This window comes from Artemia franciscana, chromosome 20 (genome assembly GCF_032884065.1).
Source record: "Artemia franciscana chromosome 20, ASM3288406v1, whole genome shotgun sequence".
Lineage (NCBI taxonomy): Eukaryota > Metazoa > Arthropoda > Branchiopoda > Anostraca > Artemiidae > Artemia > Artemia franciscana.
Genome location: NC_088882.1, coordinates 25,426,997 through 25,449,245, shown reverse-complemented (window position 1 = coordinate 25,449,245; position 22,249 = coordinate 25,426,997). Strand labels below are relative to the sequence as shown.

The 22,249-nt window shown below is 34.0% G+C and overlaps 1 protein-coding gene across 1 annotated transcript in view; it reads right to left on the bottom strand.

Annotated features, from left to right (window-relative positions):
• LOC136039954 (protein HID1-like) overlaps positions 1 to 22,249 on the bottom strand; it is a 112,418-nt gene that overhangs the window by 75,367 nt on the left and 14,802 nt on the right. Inside the window, exons 3-7 of the mRNA XM_065723965.1 lie at positions 18,908 to 19,086; positions 15,653 to 15,706; positions 9,715 to 9,886; positions 6,841 to 7,067; positions 1,770 to 1,967 (exon numbers count right to left, since the gene is read on the bottom strand). Coding sequence (XP_065580037.1) covers positions 1,770 to 1,967; positions 6,841 to 7,067; positions 9,715 to 9,886; positions 15,653 to 15,706; positions 18,908 to 19,086 — 830 coding nt within the window. The remainder of the gene's footprint in view (positions 1 to 1,769; positions 1,968 to 6,840; positions 7,068 to 9,714; positions 9,887 to 15,652; positions 15,707 to 18,907; positions 19,087 to 22,249) is intronic.

The window sequence follows — 22,249 nt, the reverse complement described above, 5'->3', positions numbered from 1 at the left end:
TGCAAGTAAGGAGTGACATTAGAACAGAAATTATTCCGTGTATGAAAGGGGTTGTCCCCTCCTCAACGCCTCGCTCTTTACGCTAAAGTTTGACTCTTTGTCACAGTTCTACTTTTTAAACAATAAAAAACTTTAGTGAAAAGAGCGAGAAGTTGAGGAGGAACATCCCCTTCATCATAAACGGAATTTTTTTTGTTCGTTTTAAGTTTTAATGTCGCTCCTTACTTGCAGTTAAGAAAAAAAACTTTTTTTTATAATTTACCTCAAGGGTGCCCAATCTTCAAGGAAAAATGCCTTGCTTTACTGAAGTGATGTTCCTAACAATGAATATATGATTTAAACAGTTTATTCCAAATTACCGAATTACACAAAAATGACTTTCTCAATAGCTTAAATGAGAGAAGGGGTGTTATATACCACCACCAAAGCTTCCAAACTTCCCTAGACCAGATTAATGAGGCCACTTCCTTAGAAAATATAAGACAAAATGTCACCATAGCAGAGTTTGGAAAAAACCTAAAGCATTGATGGCCAAATTGAAAAAATACAAATAGTTTAAATTGATCAGCTTAGAGTCCTTGTTTAGAGTAATGATCGAAAACCCTCTCACCCCCTAACAAGTATAAGAAATAACACTGTATTAAATAACGCAAGAGTTCTGAATTCCCTTTCTACACACGATTTTTTTTTCAAAAAAAAACTTTTAAGTTTATTGATACTTACTACTTCAGATATATAAATCTTCATTTAAAAAAGCTAAAAATTTAAATTATCAAGTTTAGTTTAACCCCAATTCAGCGATGCAATAATGAGCAACTTTAAAGACCAATGTATTATCAACAGCCTTCAAATCAACAAAAAAAAACCCCAAATCCTTCGCTTTAAACCTCTTAAGAGGGACTTTGTCACTCCTCCTCCACCGTATCCTAGTGCATCTTCGGCTGTAATTTTCGGTGTCACATTTAGTGTTTAGTACTAATTTTAGTGTTTAGTGATTAGTTTAGCTACTAAACACATTTAGTGTTTAGTAGCTCGTTTAGTACTCATGTTGATACAAACACTAAGAAGGCAAATACTACGATGCGTACCCTATCTTACTACGTCGTTTCGGTTTTTCTGTGTCCCAACTTAAGACGGCTGATCTTACATACATCCAGCCAATACTCGAGAATAATTGCCCGGAATGGGGCCCTCAAATCAACAACACAAGTTACCTTAGTGATCAACTTGAGTCACTACAAAAAAGAACCTTTGAAGTAATTCTTTCAGACATATATGTAAGTTATGAATCGGCATTATCTGCCCTACAACGTCTGTTCCTTCAAGAACGTCTTATGGATTTGATCTCCAAATTTTGCCAATTTCTTCTTAGCAGTGAAAAACATAGAGAGATTCTACCACCAGTTATGAGGAATAATATAAACACAAGGTCAGCAAACAAAGTGAGACTAGAATTGCCTACTCCAAGAACAAACCGTTTCGCTAATTCGTTCCTTCCTTTTTACATGTCAGCGTTTAATAAGCTGTATTCTCGTGTTTTTTTTTTGTTTTTTTTTTCGTTGTAAGTACTAGCACCATTTAGTTGGAATTTTATTCTGAACTACGATTGCTTGTATAAACAAAACTATTCTATTCTATTAACTAATATCATTACTATTGGTTTTGTATTACTATTTTGCATCTAATTAGTATTTTTACCATTAATTTTGCTTAATTTCAACTATTATTTTGAAACTTTCACATTAGAAAACTTCAACTATTATACTTACTTTGTTATAATCACAAATTTTCCAGAACAGGACTAGAAGTTCTTGATGACACTGAATTTTTTTGGTTGAATTTGGAAGATACGTTTGAAGTAACGGATTATTCAAAAGCCGTGTAAAACCATGAAGTATAAATGCGAAGTCTTCGTCTCGATGAATCCGAGACAAATAATTGACGAACAAGTTTTCAGATATGTCAGTCTAAAAAAAAGATTACGAATTTAGGGGCGTAATTTGCTATGTGGCAAGGGGAGGGGTCAACTGCCTTCCTAGACACCAAATTGTTCATCCCCAGCTGTAAGTCTATTAATTCAAAAATAATGTCAAAACTAAGATAATCCTGCATAATTCAAGCATCCACAGAAATAGATCAATTTTCTTAGGTATATCTTTGCCTTTATGGAACTACATCGCTATTCTTTTTTTAGTTTTTACTGTCATTTTCACCAGATTTGGAAAAACTGGCTCCAACTTTACCCCATCCCCCCATATTTTTGACGAAATTACTCCACTGTATGAGTCAATTTACAACTTTTCCAGGTTACCATTTACTTTTTTAGCAGAAGCGTTTTCATATTTTCATTAATTTTTTTGTGTCGCAGCTGCGCCAAATTAAGATTTCATCTTCTTCCTTTAAATTTCCATAAGTTTATTTAAGTTAAGGTAAGTTTTCTTAAGTTTCGAATATTTTGTTAAAATTTGTTTAGGACAGAACATAGAATACTAATTTAAGAATCAATTACCACACCACAAGCCGAGAATGGCAGAAATCTTAATTCAGAGTCTGAGAAAGAAAACAAATAGGCAAATAATATAAAAAAGGTAAATAAAAACTTAAATACACTAAAAATCAGTTGAAGCAAAACAGACTAGCCCCCCACCATACAGTTTTGGAGGGAGAGGGCTGGCTCGCCAAATTAGCAAAATCAGAGATATTACAGATATTACAACAAATTATGGAAAAATCTTCAAAACTAAGAAATTTTTTCGGGACCACACCACTCCTCCTATGAGTCCGCCAGGCTTAATTGCCACTAATTTCAACATACAAATTACGTAAAATTCAAAAGATTTTTTACAATCGACAAAGTTTAAGAGACAACTGTTCTAGGAACATGAAAAACCATGCTGGACAATTATAACTATGATTGCCCAAACAATTGCTATTGTTTTAATGCTTATTTGCCATTCCTAATTTTGCTGAATGTCACAATTTTTGCGAAATAATACTGGGGGTAAAATTGAACTTTATTTTTGATTTACCAAGAGCTAAGAGCTCATATGGCACTTGTGACGAGGCAAGAAGGAATTCGAGTCAAGAGTCATATGGTATGAGCTCTAACAAAATTCTAAGAATCAAAAGATTGATTTAAAAGGAAAGTCAGAGGCTTAGTGCCGGTCAGGATATAAAATAAAAGCTCTGAGTCACGATGTCCTTCTAAATGTCAAAATTCATTAAGATCCGATCACACACTCGTAAGTTATAAATACCGATTTTTTTTTTTAATTTTTCTTCTCCCTTTAGCCCCCCAGATGGTCGAATCTGGGAAAACGACTTTATCAAGTCAATTTGTTCAGCTCCCTGACAAGCCTACCAATTTTCATCGTCCTAGCACGTCTAGAAACACCAAACTCGCCAAATCACTGAACCCCTCCCCCCAAATCCCCCAAAGAGAGTGAATCCAGTACGGTTACGTCAATCACGTATCAAGGACATTTGCTTATTCTATCCACCAAGCTTCATCCCAATTCCTCCACTCCAAGTGTTTTCCAGAATCCCCCCCAACTCCCCCCAATGTCAAAAGATCTAGTCGGGATTTGAAATAAGAGCTCTGAGACATGAATTCCTTCTAAATATCAAATTTCACTAAGATCCGATCACCTATTCGTAAGATAAAAATACCCCAATTTTCACGTTTTCCAAGAATTCCGGTTTCCCCCTCCAATTCCCCCCAATGTCACAGGATCTGGTCAGAATTTAAAATTAGAGCTTTAAAGCACAAGATACTTCTAAATATCAAATTTCATTAAGATCTGGTCACCCTTTCGTAAGTTACAAATACCTCAATTTTCAAAATTCCCCCCCCCCCCAACTCCACCAAAGAGAGCAGATCCGGTCCAGTTGTGTCAGTCACGTATCTTAGACAGGTTTTTATTCTTCACATCCATTTTCGTCCTGATCTCTCCGCTTAAAGCATTTTCTAAGATTTCTGGTCCCCCCCCCCCCCCAATGACGCTGGATGCGGTTGAGATTTAAAATAAGAGATCTGACTTACGAGGTCCTTCTAAATATGAAGTTTCATGAAGATCCGATCACTCCTTTGTATGTTAAAAATACGACATTTTTTCTAATTTTTCATAAATAACCCCCCCCCCCCGAATAGAGCGGATCCGTTCCAATTATGTAAATCACGTATCTAAAACTTCTGCTTATTTTCCCACCAATTTTCATCCCGATCCCTCCAATCTAAGTGTTTTCCATGATTTTAGGTTCCCCCACCCCAGACTCCCCCCAATGTCACCAGATCCGTTCGGGATTTAAAATAAGAGCTTTGAGACACGATATCCTTCTAAATATTAAATTTCACTGAGATCCGATCACCCGTTCGTAAGTTAAAAGTACCTCATTTTTTCTAATTTTTCAGAATTAACACCCCTCCCCCAACTACCCCAAAGAGAGTGGACCCGTTCCGGTTATGTCAATCATGTATCTAGGACTTGTGCTTATTTTTCCCACCAAGTTTCATCCCGATCCCTCCACTCTAAGCGTTTTCCAAGATTTTAAGTTTCCCCCTCCCAATGTCACCAGATCCGGTCGAGATTTAAAATAAGAGCTCTGAGACACGATATGCTTCTAAATATCAAATTTCATTGAGATCCGATCACCCGTTCGCAAGTTAAAAATACCTCATTTTTTCTAATTTTTCAGAATTACCACCCCCCCCCCCCCAACTACCCCAAAGAGAGCGGATCCGTTCTGGTTATGTCAATCATGTATCTAGGACTTGTGCTTATTTTTTCCACCAAGTTTCATCCCCATCCCTCCACTCTAAGTGTTTTCCGAGATTTAGGTTTCCCCCTCCCAATTCCCCCCCCCCCAATGTCACCAGGTCCGGATTTAAAATAAGAGCTGTAGACACGATATCCTTCTAAATATCTAATTTCATTGAGATCCGATCACCCGTTCGTAAGTTTAAAATGCCTCATTTTTTCTAATTTTTCAAAATTAACCCCCCCCCCAACTACCCAAAGAGAGCGGATCCGTTCCGGTTATGTCAATCATGTATCTAGGACTTCTGCTTATTTTTCCCACCAAGTTTCATCACGATCCCTCCACTCTAAGTGTTTTCCAAGATTTTAGGCTTCCCCTCCCAACTCCCCCCAATGTCACCAGGTCCGGTCGGGATTCAAAATAAGAGCTCTGAGATACGATATCTTTCTAAACATGAAGTTTCATTGAAATCCGATCACCCTTTCGTAAGTTAAAAATGCCTCATTTTTTCTAATTTTTCAGAATTAACCCCCCCCCCCAACTACCCCAAAGAGAGCGGATCCTTTCCGGTTATGTTAATCATGTATGTACGAAAACGACGATTTCTAATTTAAGCTGGTCCGGTCCCTGATACAGACCGACAGAATTTGCGATTGCTATATGTCACTTGGTTAATACCAAGTGCCATAAAAACTGAAGTATGTGACCTAGGAGAACGTGCATGTACACTGAATTGAAAATCCTGTCATCAAAATGTTTCGTTAGATGTAAAAAATTTTGATTATACTTTCAAATTTAGGCATTCTAAATTTTCTAACAAACTTTATTGTTTGTTTTTTTTTTTTGACGTATGAAAACAAAGAAAGGGAATAAAAAATGAAAAGGAAGTATCTGTCTTCCTCTCGTGTAGTTCACTTATAAAGGTTAGATTTTGCTGGTTTTTTTTTCTTTGTTTTCTTTGAGCACTGAGGACGACTTGGCGGAGGTCCTTGTCGAAATATTTGCTTGTTTTTCATATTTAGCTACTGGCTGATAAAATCCTCGTTTTTTCACCTATTTGTTTTTTCTCTTTTCATTTTTTATTCCTTTTCTTTGTTTTCATACGTCATGCATAGCCAGTATGGTCTCAGAATGTATTTTGTTTTTTTTTAATTTAGTTTTGCATGCTAAATTAAAAAACATCAACACTTAGGTGGCACTTTTTCTTTTTATATAATTTAAGTTGATGTTAGCTGCTTCAAATTAAGTTATTAAGTTATTTTATATTGTAGTTGTAGTTAAGTTATTTTACATTGTAGTGTTTTGTTGTTCATTCTTATGTCGGTTTCAGTAAATGGTCTCATGCTCCATACTCTTTCTCTTTTTTTCTTTTATTTCTATATTTTTTATTTTTATTTTAGCACATCCTCACAAGCTCCACTTTTATTGTTCTATTATATAAAAATGATTTTTTTCAATAAAATTGTTCTACTACTACTACTACTACTACTACTACTACTACTACTACTACTACTACTACTACTACTACTACTACTACTACTACTACTACTACTACTACTACTACTACTACTACTACTACTACTACTACTACTATTCAAAAATTAAAAAAGGTGGAATAACATACTTGTTCACTAATGTTTATGTAATTTAACCGATAGAAAGACCATTTTAGAGATGGAAAAGGCTTTCAAATTTCCATTTCAATACTTTGGTGTATAGAATACCGAAAGTAAAGCATTTATATAATCAAAAGTCAAGAATTTATCCAATACTATATGCAGGTATGAAAGCTATAAGTAATAAACTGTTTGCAATTGAAATGACAATATATTAACAATACTTCAAAAAGTCTCACATTCTGAAGTTTTATCAACGAAAAAGTAACAACAGAAATCTAGCTTAAATAAAACATACGAAAAAAAAAACACAAAAAAATATACAAACACTACACAAAAAAAGAAAGGAATTCGAAAAGAAAACTGATATTAAGAATTTAGTATATTTGAGTTTCAACTGTGAATATAACGGCAATACGGTCTAAGAAATTATGTAATTGTTTGAGTTGGGTAGGGATTCACCTACCTCAGCATCAGCTCTCGTTTCAGCATCCAAAGCAACAATAAGCACTTGAAGGGAAACTTCAACAAGAGGCTCTCTCGAATCAGCAAACATTAAATGGTTGTAGGGAACACCATATCCAACAGGGTCATAAGCACAGACTACGTTCAGCAGTGAGGTAAACAGCGGTAAGGCATGACGGTTGTCTGAAGATGTTAAGTGCTGAACCCATTTATTGATGGAAAAATTGTCTGAAATAAATTGTAACGTAAAGGAAAATAAGTAACTAGGAAAGTTTGGAACATTATAAAATACAACTAACAGGTATATCTTTAAAAATATTGGAAAAAAATTCTTAGTTACTATGCAAATTTTTGAAAGATATGGTTTTTAAAATACAATTTCTAAACCAAGAAGAGCAGTCGAATAAGGAATCGACTTTATTCTTAGGAATCAATATCTACTACCCTCCAACGAGATATTTCTACTTTTACTTATACATTTCGCAAGCCAATACGTCAAACACACAATAACGCGGCCTAAGAAATTGGTGAACAGCTTTACAAGACACTGCATCTCTATTCGGAGTACTATCCGATTACTATCAGATCCGATTCGGATACTATCCGATTCGGAGTACTCTATTCCGGAGTACTATTCCAAGAGGTACTATCCCTGAAAAACCATCAGTGGATTTCTTAAAAAAAAAATAGAAGGATTTCGTTTCAAATGAAATCAGCAGACATGTATTCCATAAAACGAACGTGAATTATGTTATATGAGACAGGCGGCCATCCTCTATGCTACGTTAGCCAATACTTTCCTTAAAATATTTTAGTATGCAGAAACTGGCAAGTTGGCAACCGAGTGATTTATCAATTGTCTCTTAAAATATTTGAACAAACATTTCTTAAAGCTATTGCAACCGAATAATCCTTTTCATTTGTAATGTATTGTAAAAAAAAAGAAAAAAAAACCCTTTTCAATACGTTGTTCTAGAATTATTGTTTTTACCTTAACGAGAAAAAAAAAGCTGAAATCGGAAAGATATCAAGGCAAATATGAGAGAAATATTAACTGCATACTGCATCCCTGCAGTTCCCCAACTGAGCTTCCAATGAAATTGACTGCAAATGGGAAAACTGTAACGGGACTGGAAAGGTTTTCAAATGAATTTGGAACTTTACTTGCAGAGATGAGCAATAAGACAGCAGGCTCTGTTGGAAATCCCGTAAAGAGTTTTAAACATTACCTTGATCTGGTATGCACTAAGTCAATGGCACTCGCACCTGTCCCTCCATATGAAATTTTGAAAATCATATGAATGAAAATCATACAATTTGGCTTATGGGTTCGATTCAGTACATACTAAAGTGCTAAAAGCAGTTGCCTCGTCAATCATAGAGCCTCTTACTTATTTGATCAATTTATGCTTAGAAAAGAGCACTTTCTCAAAACTGCTAGAAAAAAAGCTAGAATAATTCCACTGCATAAAGGGGGTTTTCGAGTTGATCCGGCTAATTACAGAACTACTTCCGTTCTGTCAGTTTTTTCAAAGTTTTTGAAAATCTATGCAGCAGGAGTTCTTCAAATTTTTGGAGAGAAAACAATTTCTAAATAATCACCAGTTTGGGTTCAGACCGGGGCACTCCATCCAAGATACACTAACAGCGTTCGGCTTATGGATTAACAAAGCTCTGAATCCTAGCCTACTACCTGCAGCGGTTCTTTTTGATATCAGGAAATCATTTGATAGTAGGTACCATTCAATAATTCTCGAGAAACTGGAACACAAAGGGATAAGACGTGTTACCTTGGATTGGCTTAGATCTTATCTCAGGGACAGCAGGATTTATATGGGAGAAGACTGAAGAAACGATGTACTCGTTAACTGTGTTGTCCCTCAGGGCTCAATATTAGAACACAGCTATTCTTGATCCATGTTAACGACCTGTGTTGAGGGCTGAGCCCGGCGCGCACAAATATTCGCTGCTGTAATCTATTTTACGATAACTAATTACTTTACGATTTAATAAGGACCATCATAGGATAATTTCTGCATGTTTTAAATTTTAACATTGCTCTTCACTTGCATTAAAAAATGCCTGTTTTTTAACTACTTATGCTTGCTCTAATCATGATTATTCCTATTCAGGATTATTATGCTTATGACGGGAAGCGGGGAGGGGGCCTGCCAACTTCAACTCTTCACTCTTTATATCAAAGTTTAACATCTGTGTATTTTCTTCACACAATGCAATAGGATTTTTCTAAATATGAGAGAGAATTATTCCCGTTAAATTCGCGCTCTTTACGTTAAAGTTCAATTTTGTATCACAATCTTTAGATACTCAAGAACTACCATTTTCCATAAAAGCCATTTCGAAAAATGTAAAATTTCCATTTCATCAGTAAGAGGAGGCCTCTCACCCCTTCCACACTCATATTATATATATAGTGCACATATTTATCAAAACGGAGTGAGATGATTATAATCGAAATTCAGTTTTTGAGCGTTAATTCCTATTGCGAAGGTTTGATTTGTACTTACCATTTATTACCATGTTTGATCTACAATTTTACCATTACCATTTTAACATCAGCATTTTTATCATTTTTTTTACCATTACCCTTCTTTATCATGTTAACAAGTGCAGCTTTAATTTATCTGATACTCAAGGAATTGATATAAATTCACTAACACGATACTACTCTACGCCTCCCTTTGCACCTCCCCTGTTCCGACATAAAGTGACTTTTTCCAAAAAATAGGATTCCCAAAAATACGGTTTTCCCTAAAAAAATATGTTCAGTGAAATATGTCTTTTTCACTAGGCAAGACAATACTAATTACTTTGATTACTACCTGCACGCACCTCTTAGATGCTAGTTACTCACTTTTGGACTGAGGTTGGTACATAGCCTGACTGAAGCAAGTGAGGATCAACTTGAGGATCTCCATTCGGTTGTCATCCAATCTTGGATCGTGAGATGGCGTTTGCGAAAAGCCAACACCTGCCTCCCAAATAAATTCACAGCTGTCAATGCTATGTAGGTCATCATGCTTATCCTGTAATATATATAATAGAATTAAGTAAACGTTGCTTGGTAAGGCTATTATTTATAAATTTCTTGGAAGGCAGTGATTTAATATATATATATATATATATATATATATATATATATATATATATATATATATATATATATATATATATATATATATATATATATATATATATGCACAAAAGTATAGATTTTTTTTTACTGAGCTTTTTAATGTAATCTACTAAGTTAAATTCAAGCTGGTTTTTTTCAATTTCACCTTCATTCCCGTCTAATAATGCATTATAAGCATTGGGTGTTTTTTAAGGAGGGAGGGGGGAGGTGCCACTCTCATTTCTATTATTTCTAAAATCCAGATTGTCCCACATAAGATTTTCTAGGAAAATAAAAGACTGTCAACTAGGCCAAACAGTTTTGAGCCCCCTACTATGCCTGTGGAGCATGCATTCAACTTTGTAAAATGGGAATAACACAAAAGTTAAACCGTTTTCCATTTAAGACAAGACTGAATCATTTTTACTTATCACATTTTTACATTCACCAGAAGCTTTTATTGCTTCCTGGTATATTTTCACAATAATTGTAGGGTACTTTAAACCCGACTGTATTTATTAGCAGCTATTGAGGTATTTATTATTTACCGTTACTAATAAGGCAGGGCGGTCACTCCTAGGAATTATCCCCTACATCTTTAATTTTAGTTTTGAGGGTAAGACTATGGGAGAGCATACATATATTAAACATTATTCTAAAAAAAGAATATGACTATTACTAACCGACACATTGAGATTTTTTCTCTTATCTTGGGATTTTTGTAAGTGGGTCTTAGGATATTGCTGGATTCTCAGTGGCAGCTCTTATATATCTCTAACAAGCCTCGCATTTATGTAAGTCTTTTTACTTTTAACTTGGATTTCGAATTTGGATGAAGGTTGGAAGGGGTCAAATGCCTTGAAATTTCTTTCTTCTTTGACGTTCGTTTTAAAACATTTCAAAAGACAAATAAAAAGCATCGCCCTGTCAGATTAGCAACTAGAATTATAACTAACTAGAAGCTACTAAACTAACGGGATTCACAACGTTCCATCTTTTGATAAATTTTAAATCCATTTAGCCATGAATTTAGGAAGTAAACGACGTTCTGTCCCACAGAAAAGGTTGGAGCCTCTTTGTACTTATCTTAAATTCAAAGGAATTCTTTCCTTTCAACTGAAAAAAACTTCTGATTATAAGTAAAAGAGGCTAACATTATAGGCCTTTCTACGCTAGATTAAAATCAATTTAAACAATAAAAATTGAAAGTTTTCTTCTTCTTTCAGTTCGAATATTCCACAAATGTTGTTGAAAGACAAGAGAAAATTGATACCGCCCCTCCGAATATTCTACAATATTACAAAAGAGTTATGCCACTCCCCCTCCAAATGCTTTTAAATGTTAGAAATAAATCCATTATAAGTACCTTGTTAATCTTTGCTCACTCCCTCTCCTTGGATATATATTGCAGGTTCACACTAATCAATCACTAAAACAAATGAATCAACTAAACAGAATTTCAGGAGTTCCACTTCCACCTAATGTTACAGGAAGCACTTAATATTCTATGCAACTTCTTTATTTAATAAATAATTTTTTAAATAAAATGGGATTTTTTAACTTATTTTAGAAAAAAAGTTTTTGCTTTAATAAGGAACGAAAATAACTACACATGGCTAATTAACCAGACGCCTGACATCACAAATAACAATTATCTGTTACGTAATTATTCAAAACCCTAGAACTAAGAAAATAAAATTAGGATTACTATTATTATAGTTGCATAAGAGACTGCAATGCTAGACCTTTTAATTAGAAAAGCTAGTACTGCACTGCTAAATAAGGGAACTGAGCTAATTTTTTCTACTATTTCAGCATGAAGATATTAACAGTAAATTAACAGTCAATAATAATAATTGGTTGAAAGAACACAACCTTAGCATTAGTGGCTGCCAGCTCATCAGGCAAATAGTATTAAGAGCAATACCTCAAAATACATTTACGTTTCAATAATGCTAATCATCATCAATGTTGAATTTGTTAAATAATTTCCGTGTACTTGGTTGCATTAGGGACAGGCATTTACCGCCTTACATGGCATCTGGGATTCAGGCGTATCGTGGGAATTTGTTTAACCGTATGGTCCCCCAGATTTACAGCGACTAAACTTGCAGTCACACCACTGATCCTCAACCAACGCCAAAGGATTGAAGACATCAGGATTTGAGCCCCCCTTCCGAAGGAAATTGGACTGCAAGTCCAGAGTACCGTCCACTTGGCTAGGGTGGGTCTAAATTCGTATTTTCGTTGTACATCTTGTTTCACTCGCTATTGTCTCAGTGTTTTATCAGGTTTGATAAAGGTTTGTTCGCGGTGTGTAACTTTTGTCATTGTATTGTAACGTCCCAAAAAAAATTCAGTTTTTTTTCTGATCTAATTAGTGATGAAAGAGTGATTCGTGTCGGAATTTTTTGTGGTGGAGTTTGTTCGCATCACCATCAGTTTTTTTTATAATATTTTCTTTTATGTTTTTCTTGTGTAAAATTTAATGTTCTGACTTTAACTAATCATTTTCCGACTTAATAAGTTTTTTTGCGCTTACGCATTTTGTGTATTTATTTATAATGTTTTTCTTGATCGAATATCTGAAGTTAAAAAAAAAAACTTGAAAAAAAGAATGGTGATGCAAACATTTTATCCTAAATTGTGGAATCATTTAGCATTGTCATCTTGTTTTGTTTGGCAAATAATTGATGTTCTTATTATTTTCATTTCATATAACATAACTTTTATTTGACAGTACCGACAAGATTATAAATACTAGACTTACAGGCGGTTGGGTAGGTCTTTACGGCACTCGAGTACTACTTTTAACGTCTCCAATAATTTATAATAAGGTCTACACTGCTTTAGTGCCCCTCCTTTAATTAAAATAGTTCTATTCCATAGTACTTCATGTTTTTTTCTGTTTTTAATGCTAGTATGAGACTTTAATCCCAAAAGATCCAGGTAACTGATGAGAATTTAGATTACTTTTACATTTTATGATAAATATTTTTTGTGTGAAAAGTGACAAATTTCAATATACCAATGTGTAAAAGAAAGCTTTACTTGAAAAAATCAACGTTAGTTTCTGCGTTGCTTTAACACCGAAAATCAGAAATTCTACAGAGCTACCCAAAAAGTTTCAGCTTTAAATATCATCAAGCAGTTTCTCTAAAAAAAAAATTAAAAGCTTTTAGCATATCTTCCTATTTTTTTTCTTTCTTTCATGTTCATGTGTCTGCGCCGAATTTAGCTATGCTTATATCTGCTGCTATAAATACCTCCGGCTTCAAGTTCACTCGGATCCTTTTTATTCTCCCAGACTCTTTTAAGTTGATCTAAAACTGTGAGTTCTTTTACCATCCTACAATCTTTAGTTACGTCACCACCCAAGTGAATAGATTTAGGCAAGATTCGAAGCTGGTACACTTAACTGTATTTTTTTTAAAATTAGTTTATTCCCAAATTCTTTGAAATTAATTCATTCAAGTAACAAGGGAGAAAAAGAGAACACCAGAATTGCAGTGAGCAGTAGTTAATTAATTGAGTGTACAAGCGACCATTTATGAACTAACAACTATCAGGAAGCATGCAGCGTTACCAGCCCTTCAAGGTTAAAAATCGTAAAATATGAACAAAAAACGACAATGAGGTACAAAGGGAGGCTTCTGTAGTTATACACCCCCACTCCCCTCCCCCAGTGTGGAGATTTTAACATTTTAATTTTTACCAAACAAAGCTGCTTTCTGGAAAATAATGTACCAGGGACCACAACTTAAACATCTTAAACACCTGGCACTAGCCGTTGGACAGTCTCACATACTAGGGACTGACTGGTGACTAAGGTAAAGTAGCAATCAATCTACCAAACAATAACTTAAGTTCAACTATGGAATTCCCAATTTCCTTTCTCTATTTTGAAAGTTCAAATTTTTGGTCTATTAGCTTTGGTCTGTTAGCCTATTGAGAAAAAATTGCCACTTATAGCTGATTCAGGAAAATTAGTTGTTATTTTCATTAGTCTTAGAATCATTGTTATCATCATTAGTCATTAGTCAAAATAACAGGCTCTTTTTAAAAACTCCAGCAAATGTGTTTTCAAAATATTAAGACTGGTGAAAATAAAAATTACCATACCTCAATCAGCAAAAAATGGCAAGTTTTTCTTACTAGACAGTTTTATTAGAAATACGTGTTTTAAATTTTGGTGTAAGCCAGTTTGTTTGAAAAAGTTTGTCAAAAATATATTGCATACACCTTGAAGCAGTTATCTTTCTTCGTTTTAAGCTTCGACCTTACTCTTTACTTTCATCAAAAAAAACTTTTATTTCTAATTAATTTGATAAAGATTACTTGTGAAGAAGGGAGGGTAGAGGAATTGCTTAAAAATCAATATTTGTCCTTAAACCCACAACTCCTAAAAAACCTAACTGTATCTTAAAATTCAACTTCTCAGCATTTCGGACCCCCTCCCCCCGAACAGAAGCCGAAAAAGGGACCACCCCCCCCCAAAAAAAAAAACGAAACAATTCTAAAATAGTCAATAGAAAAAAGGAAGAAAAACAGAAAACGGTTTCTGTTTTTATGGCAGTTGGTATTTAACAAGTGGCACATAGCAATCACAAATTCTGTCGGTCTGTCTGTCCCGGTTTTGCTAGTTTAGGCACTTCCAGATAAACTAGGACGATGAAATTTGGCAAGCGTAGCAAGGACCAGACCAGATTAAATTAAAATAGTCTTTTCCCCGATTTGACCATCTGGGGGGGGGAGTAAGGGGACGGTTAATTCGAAAAAATTTGAAAAAAATAAGGTATTTTTAACTTGCGAACGGGTGATCAGATCTTAATGAAATTTGTTATCTAAAAGGATCTTGTGTTTCAGAGATCGTATTTTAAATCCCGACCAGATCCGGTGACATTGGGGGGGGGGAGTTGGTGAGGAAAACCGGAAATCTTGGGAAAATAAAAATTGAGGTATCTTTATCTTACGAATGCGTGATCGGATCTTAATGAAACGTGAAATATAGAAAGATCTTATGTCTCAGATGCTCTATTTTCAATTCAAATCGGAACCAGGGACATAGGGGGTTGAAGGGGGCAAACCGGAAATCTTGGAAAACACTTAGAAGGGAGGATGAGACTTGAGAAACGCTTAGAGATTGGGATGAAAGTTGATGGGAAGAATAAGCCCAATTCTAGACACGTTATTGATATAATTGGAAAGGATCCGCTCTCTATGGGGGAGTTGGGGCGGATTTCCAGTGCTTTGACGAGTTCGGAGCTTCTGGGCGTGCTAGTACGATGAAAATTGGTAGGCGTGTCAGGGACCTGCACAAATTGACTTAATAGAGTCGTTTTCCCCGATTAGACCATCTAGGGGGCCGAAGGGAGGGGAAAAATTAGAAAAAATTAGGTGATTTTAACTTACGAGTGGGAGATCGGATCTTAATGAATTTTGATATTTAGAAGGACCTCGTGTCTCAAAGCTCTTATTTTAAATCCCGACGGGCATTAAGCCTCTGATTTTCCTTTTACATCAATCTATTGATTCTTAGAATTTTGCTGGAGCTCATGCCATATGAGCTCTTGGCTCTTCTGGCCACGTCACAAGTGCCATATGAGCTCTTAGCTCTTGCTTCCGTATCATGTCAACAGCATAAATTTGGACATTACTACAAAACATTACTACTTACCGGTCCACCTCTTTTAGTTGCTACAACCGTAAAATCTGGACAGAATAACAGATCCTAAAAAAAAAGTAACGTTCTTATACGGTCGGAACAGCAATGGCTAGCACAGTTATGAAAACGGAAAAAAAATCAATCCACCTGAAAGGGTATCAATATCAACAAGATATTGAAAGGGTATCAATATCAATATCAACAAGAAATCTAAGCAAAATTAACAATTCAAAGGCCACTAGATTAGAAGGTCAAAGTGAAACGAACTGAGGCACAAATAAAATTTTCAAATATTTTTGGTGGTAAAAACCACCAAAACTGGTCTCTCAGAAGCTGAGCTGTCATTTTTAGTAAATTCGGTGTTGTTCGGTATCAAATCTAGAGAAACCCTTTTATTTTAAAAAACAAATACATCAAAGTTGTAGATCCTACTAGCAAGCTTTACTATATAAATTGGTAGAGCGTGAACCTCATATTACTGTTACCAACAGGACAGTAGATTTGAAATCATCACTTGGAGATTTTTTTTTTACAAACATTTAAAACTACATTCTTTTTGATACTGTGATACTGCACTTGTGGAGTAAAAATCGATATTCGACAAAACAGCAGATGCAGATAGATAAGAACTCCATTCAAGGCGGAGGGAGGAGGCTGGGAGAAGAGGGATTTTTCCCTTTTATAAATTGGTATTTTCAGTTATTTCTTTGGTAAATCTGCCCTTTTTTGTCTCACCGCTAAGAATTTCTTATATTTTATCTATTCTTATCTAATAGCAGGAACATACACAGAGGCGGCCAGAAAGACTGTCCTAATTATTATTTTTTTTAAATCAACAAAAATCTCTCCAATTCCAACCAATTTTCCTCCCACCCCCAAAAATAAAATATGCTACAATTTTTGGTCTGTTATGCGACAGGATCTGTCTCATGTACCTGCCCATCACATTTTCAATTTGGCAAAAGACCCTTAGAATTATAATAAGAGAGTAAAGTACTATAAAACAGTGGGGTAAGCAGAATAAAAAGGAGCCAAAAATATCAAAATAGTCCACTTGAGCTCATGAGAGAATTGAAGATAGAGAAAAAAAAATGCACATATTAAAAAAGTGATACTTGTTCTCCAAATTTTAGACTATCGCCGAATTTATTTACGTACTATTTGATTTACCAGACTTTTCGGCATTGTTGCAAAATTAAGCACCAATGCTCAAACAATTTGGATCATCAAAAGATTAATTAGCCGTCTGTTCGTCTGAACCGTAAGGCCCTGGTCCTGGATACTGCTCTGACATACAAAACTACACAAATGCACATTTACGCATTTGCACACATGTACATGTACGAAATACGAACGAAAACTGAAGCACTTAGTCCTCAATAGTGAAGTCAAAATATCTGATCATCCACATATTAAAAACACCTGAGTATATTTCAATCTGAAAATGTGATTTGTCTTTGAACAATAGAGCCTCCCCTCTGACACCAAAATTGTTTCTATCCGCTGTAACTTCAAGTTATGGCTGCGTTCACACACCTATGCAAATAAATGCAGCAATCGATACTCAGTACTAGCAAACAAATGTATTTCACCGTCTATTTCGCAAAAACAAAATTCATCAATTTTTTTGCATTCCTCAAATGAATTTCAGTAGGACTTACTGACTATAACTTAGGTTTTTACTAGAAAGATCCTTGATCTTCTTTGAAAAAGAAGAGCATTATTTTACTCTACAAGCTGGCTTTCTTTCTGAATTTCATAATACTTCAATAATTTAAGCTCATCCCAACAATTATATTCAATTCCCTATCTTATATCATTCCCTAGGAACAATGAGCATGTACAACACTTTCATAGCTTTGCAAGAGTGCGGAACAGGGTGTTTATAGCTTTCCATAGAAACAACTCTTCAATACAAGAAAAACAAGAAAAAAAAAGAAGCACAGAAACAAAGCATATGTGGGATGAAGTTACATTATTCAGTGCATGAACTTGCGCAGTAGGTTTTGACCAAAAGGTATTAAAATATAACACTTCATGAATTTAAATTTGAACCAATTAGACAATGCAGTGTCATCCAACTGAGCTTGAAATACTAAAAACAAGCTAAATTTTCATTTATTAAGTCGGCTTTAAGTTGAGGCTTTAAAACTATAACTCAAAACTGTTGAAAACTTGGCCGATTCTATTTTTTTTTTTAATTAGTCCTTCCTAACTATATCATGCTTTGGACAAGTTAGTAGAAAAAACACAGTCTCGTTTAAAAAATGTGCACAATGTCATTTTGCAAAAAAAAAACGAGAGACTATTTCATTTTCAGTCAAATATACAGAAAAAGTGAAAAATGACACAGAACATTCCTTTAGGTCCTTGCATCTAATTTAATGATTTCGTTGGATAACGCTAAATGACACTGGTTTTGCCTTTTTTTCATTTTAATTTGAGTTTCCTCATTTATCAGTCTTCAATACTCTTATATTAAATCTCAGATTCAATAAAATTCGCTTTCAAAATAATTTTAAATAAAAAAATTAAAAAAAAAGTACCATGGTGAGGATTCTGTTAGATTAAGTTTGATCAGCCAACAGATCATGAAGACTTTGCTCACAACCAAGTTCAGATTTATGATTTTGCAGGAGTAAAAACAGAAGCTTTCAGAGCTTTCTTCGGTAATTAATTTTTACCAGAGGATTATAGTTACTAAATATAATAAAACGTAATGTACTAGGCCCATATATTCATGACGTAATAATATATCAAAATAATAACACAGTAATACATGAATGGAAAATAAAGTAATGTAAATAATGTATAGGCAAAAAATTATAGCAAAAAAATAGCTATATAATGTCGCTTCCTTTGGTATGAATATGACCATGTTCGGTAGTGTTTTAGCTAGAGACTGATTTTACTTTTTTGCATTAGTTATGTATGATATGCGCTGAAACGTCGATTCGACACCCCAATGGTCGTCCTATGCGCCAAAAACGGCTCTGGAGGATCTTTGTACTTTTTTTATTCATGGACGGCCATTCCTACCCCCTGCAAAGTAAATTTGCCTCTAAAAACAAAATTAGTGAAAACAGATCCGTCCATTGCACGGACCTGTTTCCACTGATCCCACTAACGACATACAAGGAGTCATTTTCACATTTTAGCCAGTTATGAAAAGCGCACGAGAGAAAAGAGCGCTTGTTTTTCCCTTTGGAGAAAAACAAGCGAGAAAAACTTAAGAAAAAATGCCTTTTTTTTCCTTTTGTTACTTACACAAAGAGCATTAAAAAGAGCAGGTGCTAGTGGAGAATTATCTGTACCATCACCACCACTTTTGGCACTTCTCATACTTGAAGCCTCCTTTGGTAACGTGGACCAAAAAAAACCTCTCCAATCTGGATCTTCAAAAATATATGGAAGTAGCCTTGTTAATGTTCTTAGGCAATTCAATACTAGAAAAAAATTTAAGTTTATTAGAATCCATTTGATATTGGTTTACACTATCAACTACCAATTAGAAAAAAAACAGTATACCATACATATTATCATTTACTAAGAAAAGATGCTTTTGAGAATAAAAAAAAATGCTAATAAGAATGCTTCCCTATGGTCCAGATTCAGTAAAAAAAAAAAAAAAAAAAAAAAAAAAAAAAAAAAAAAAAAAAAAAAAAAAAAAAAAAAAAAAAAAAAAAAAAAATATGTGAAACAAAATGTTTGCAGTAATTGAAAGACAAAGATAGTGTAAGTGAAGTTAGATAGGGAGATAAGGAAATTATTAATCTCATCAGTTGAAGGAGGAGTTCAAGCCCCTCTTTGCAAGTAATTCTGTAAGAGCATGTGATGAAAAAGATGTTACAAGAAAAAAGTGAATAATAATAATAAACCTAACTGGTACTAACATGTCAAAAACATTCTGAGTACTAGATGCTTCAGTTCAGATATGGATTTATTAGGGCGTTTATCATTTGGTAAGTATGTAGATGACCAGAATAAAAATAAATAAATACATATATATATATATATATATATATATATATATATATATATATATATATATATATATATATATATATATAATATATATATATATAATATATATATATATATATATATATATATATATATATATATACATATATATATATATATATATATATATATATATATATATATATAAAGCATAAATTTACGCAAAAAGCTAATGTTAATAAAATCTACTTCAAATTGCAGCATTAATTTAGAAAAAAACAATGTAGGAATGTACCACCAAGCCCTATTTGAAATATCAAAAACTCCTGATTGAAACGGATACAGATTAGCAATAATTCCAGCAAGTGTCATTATTTCTCTGTCAAATAGTTTTTCCACTTTTACAGGATTTTTGGTAGACAAGTAGAATTTGACATCTGTCAACGGACAAAAGAACGCAGTTTCGGAATCTGCGAGTTACCTGTAGAAAAGCTGGATTACTATTAAAAAATACCATATTTAACTTTCCCTTATGATATTTACTCCGAATCACCTGTGAATTGTGGTACAAATTTCTAATTTTCCCTTCAACACCGAAAATTTCTATTGCAATTAAAAAAAAAAAAACCTTACAAAGAATAAACTTGGAGAACATTACTGACCAACAAAAGAGTAAAGAGTTTCAACCCTGGGGGAAATTCCATTCTTGTACCTGTGAACGATTTAGACAGAAACAGTTGCCGGGCTTTTTAGTCATGTACTTGGACTATGAGACTTTTGTAGCACCTAATGAGTTACGGAAAATTCTACCAGATCCGACACGCCATCTTCTGACTTTCTACAGGAAACACCTGACATTTCAAGTATTATAAAAAAGGAGCTAGTGAAAACACTGCTGTCGAAAATGGGTGTCTATGGATCATAGGAGCATAAGCAAAGGGGCACATACCAGTGACTCAACCTTAATTTACAGCTTAGTCTTTTTGCGTCCATCTGTGTTTCTACTTTTACCTCTAAAAGATAGAAACTGCAGCACTGCTTAAATCTAAAACAAGTTAAAGATACAAGTTAAAGAAATTCATTTGTGTTTCATCTACAATGGATTAAAAAACTACAATCAATCCTTTAACAAACTATTGATTTTACTATCAGCTTTGTTAAAATAAATTTGTTACCTCTGTTTCAATTCTATTACGTAGAATAAGGACACAAAGCGAATAAACTAAGGGATATCCTACATCAGGCATGTACAAAAGGATTCCTTTCGAACGGGCCTAATAGTAATAAAAATAATTTAATAATTAAAATAAGAAGAACCAAGAAATGTAAGTATTCTTGGGAGTTCGAGGGGGCGTCGTCCGGTAGCTCCCTATTCCGCGTAGATGCCTACCGTAAATCCTCAATCTAGCATTAATAAATATCTGATAGATCTGTCATAGATCTTTACTTGGCTCAATTTGTTGTACCTTAATCTCATTAAATTTGCATTAACCCAGATTTAATTAATTGAAATAAGAGGAGCATATACTCAGCCAATAAACTGACGACAATGGCATTAATCTACAGCCACCCCTCCAGCTTAAATAGTTTTTTTTTGGGGGGGGCCTCCTTACCTTATGACATTAGAGGGAGGGGAGGTTTTACTATGATGTTTAATTATGGGAACAAATTTGCAGTCTGATGGTTATAATTTCTTAAACCTCATTGCAGCTCTAGTTATAATTAAAATAAAATGAAGATATATGACAACAGACAAAAGTTTCAATTAAGACAGCAAAACATGTAAGTGTAGATACTGACTGACAATACGTAACTAATAAAAGCCTTAATATTCGGCTTCACGCCTGGAGTCCCTTATCGACCATGAAAATAAATAAAAAAAAGGAAAACAAAAGGAATAAAATGATGAAAACTCACACAAGATAAATTATAGCTGTTGTTTAAGACAAATCCTAAACAAAAGCTCCCCACTAATCTAAATAGAAATGTTAACGATTATCTGCTGATATCCAAGAAGATAACGTTCAACCTAACAAGATACTTGCCACAAAAGAAGATACCTGTATTATATGATCTTGCATATGAAGATGCTGTCTTTTTTTATATTTTTATCAGATAGAGATTTTTATTACGTTTTAAAGATTTTGTTTAATTAATTACAAAAGGGACCAGATAAAGCAATATCCTTTCAATAAAACCCTGAAACAGCTCTTCATCATGTCCCAGTGCCCTGCTTGCAGTGGAAAAAAAGGACACGCTACTGCTACCAAGGCGAATAAAAGGTGATTTTCCTTGTTGTTCAAGCTGGGGACTGAATGTTCCCTGTGTAGGGTTGTCAGCCATGGCGATTTCAATCCTATACCTTTTGGGCCTATCCGACACCATTTTTTAGGAGTCTTGGGCTATTTTTCCAAATTCCCATAATCTCGTTTTTGAGATAACATTTCAAACAGTTCGTCGTAACGAACTGAAAGTACAGAGGATACGGCTCAATTTTGATATATATATATATATAAATATACATATATATATATATATATATATATATATATATATATATATATATATATATATATATATATATATATATATATATATATATATATATATATATATATATATATATATATATATATATATATATAT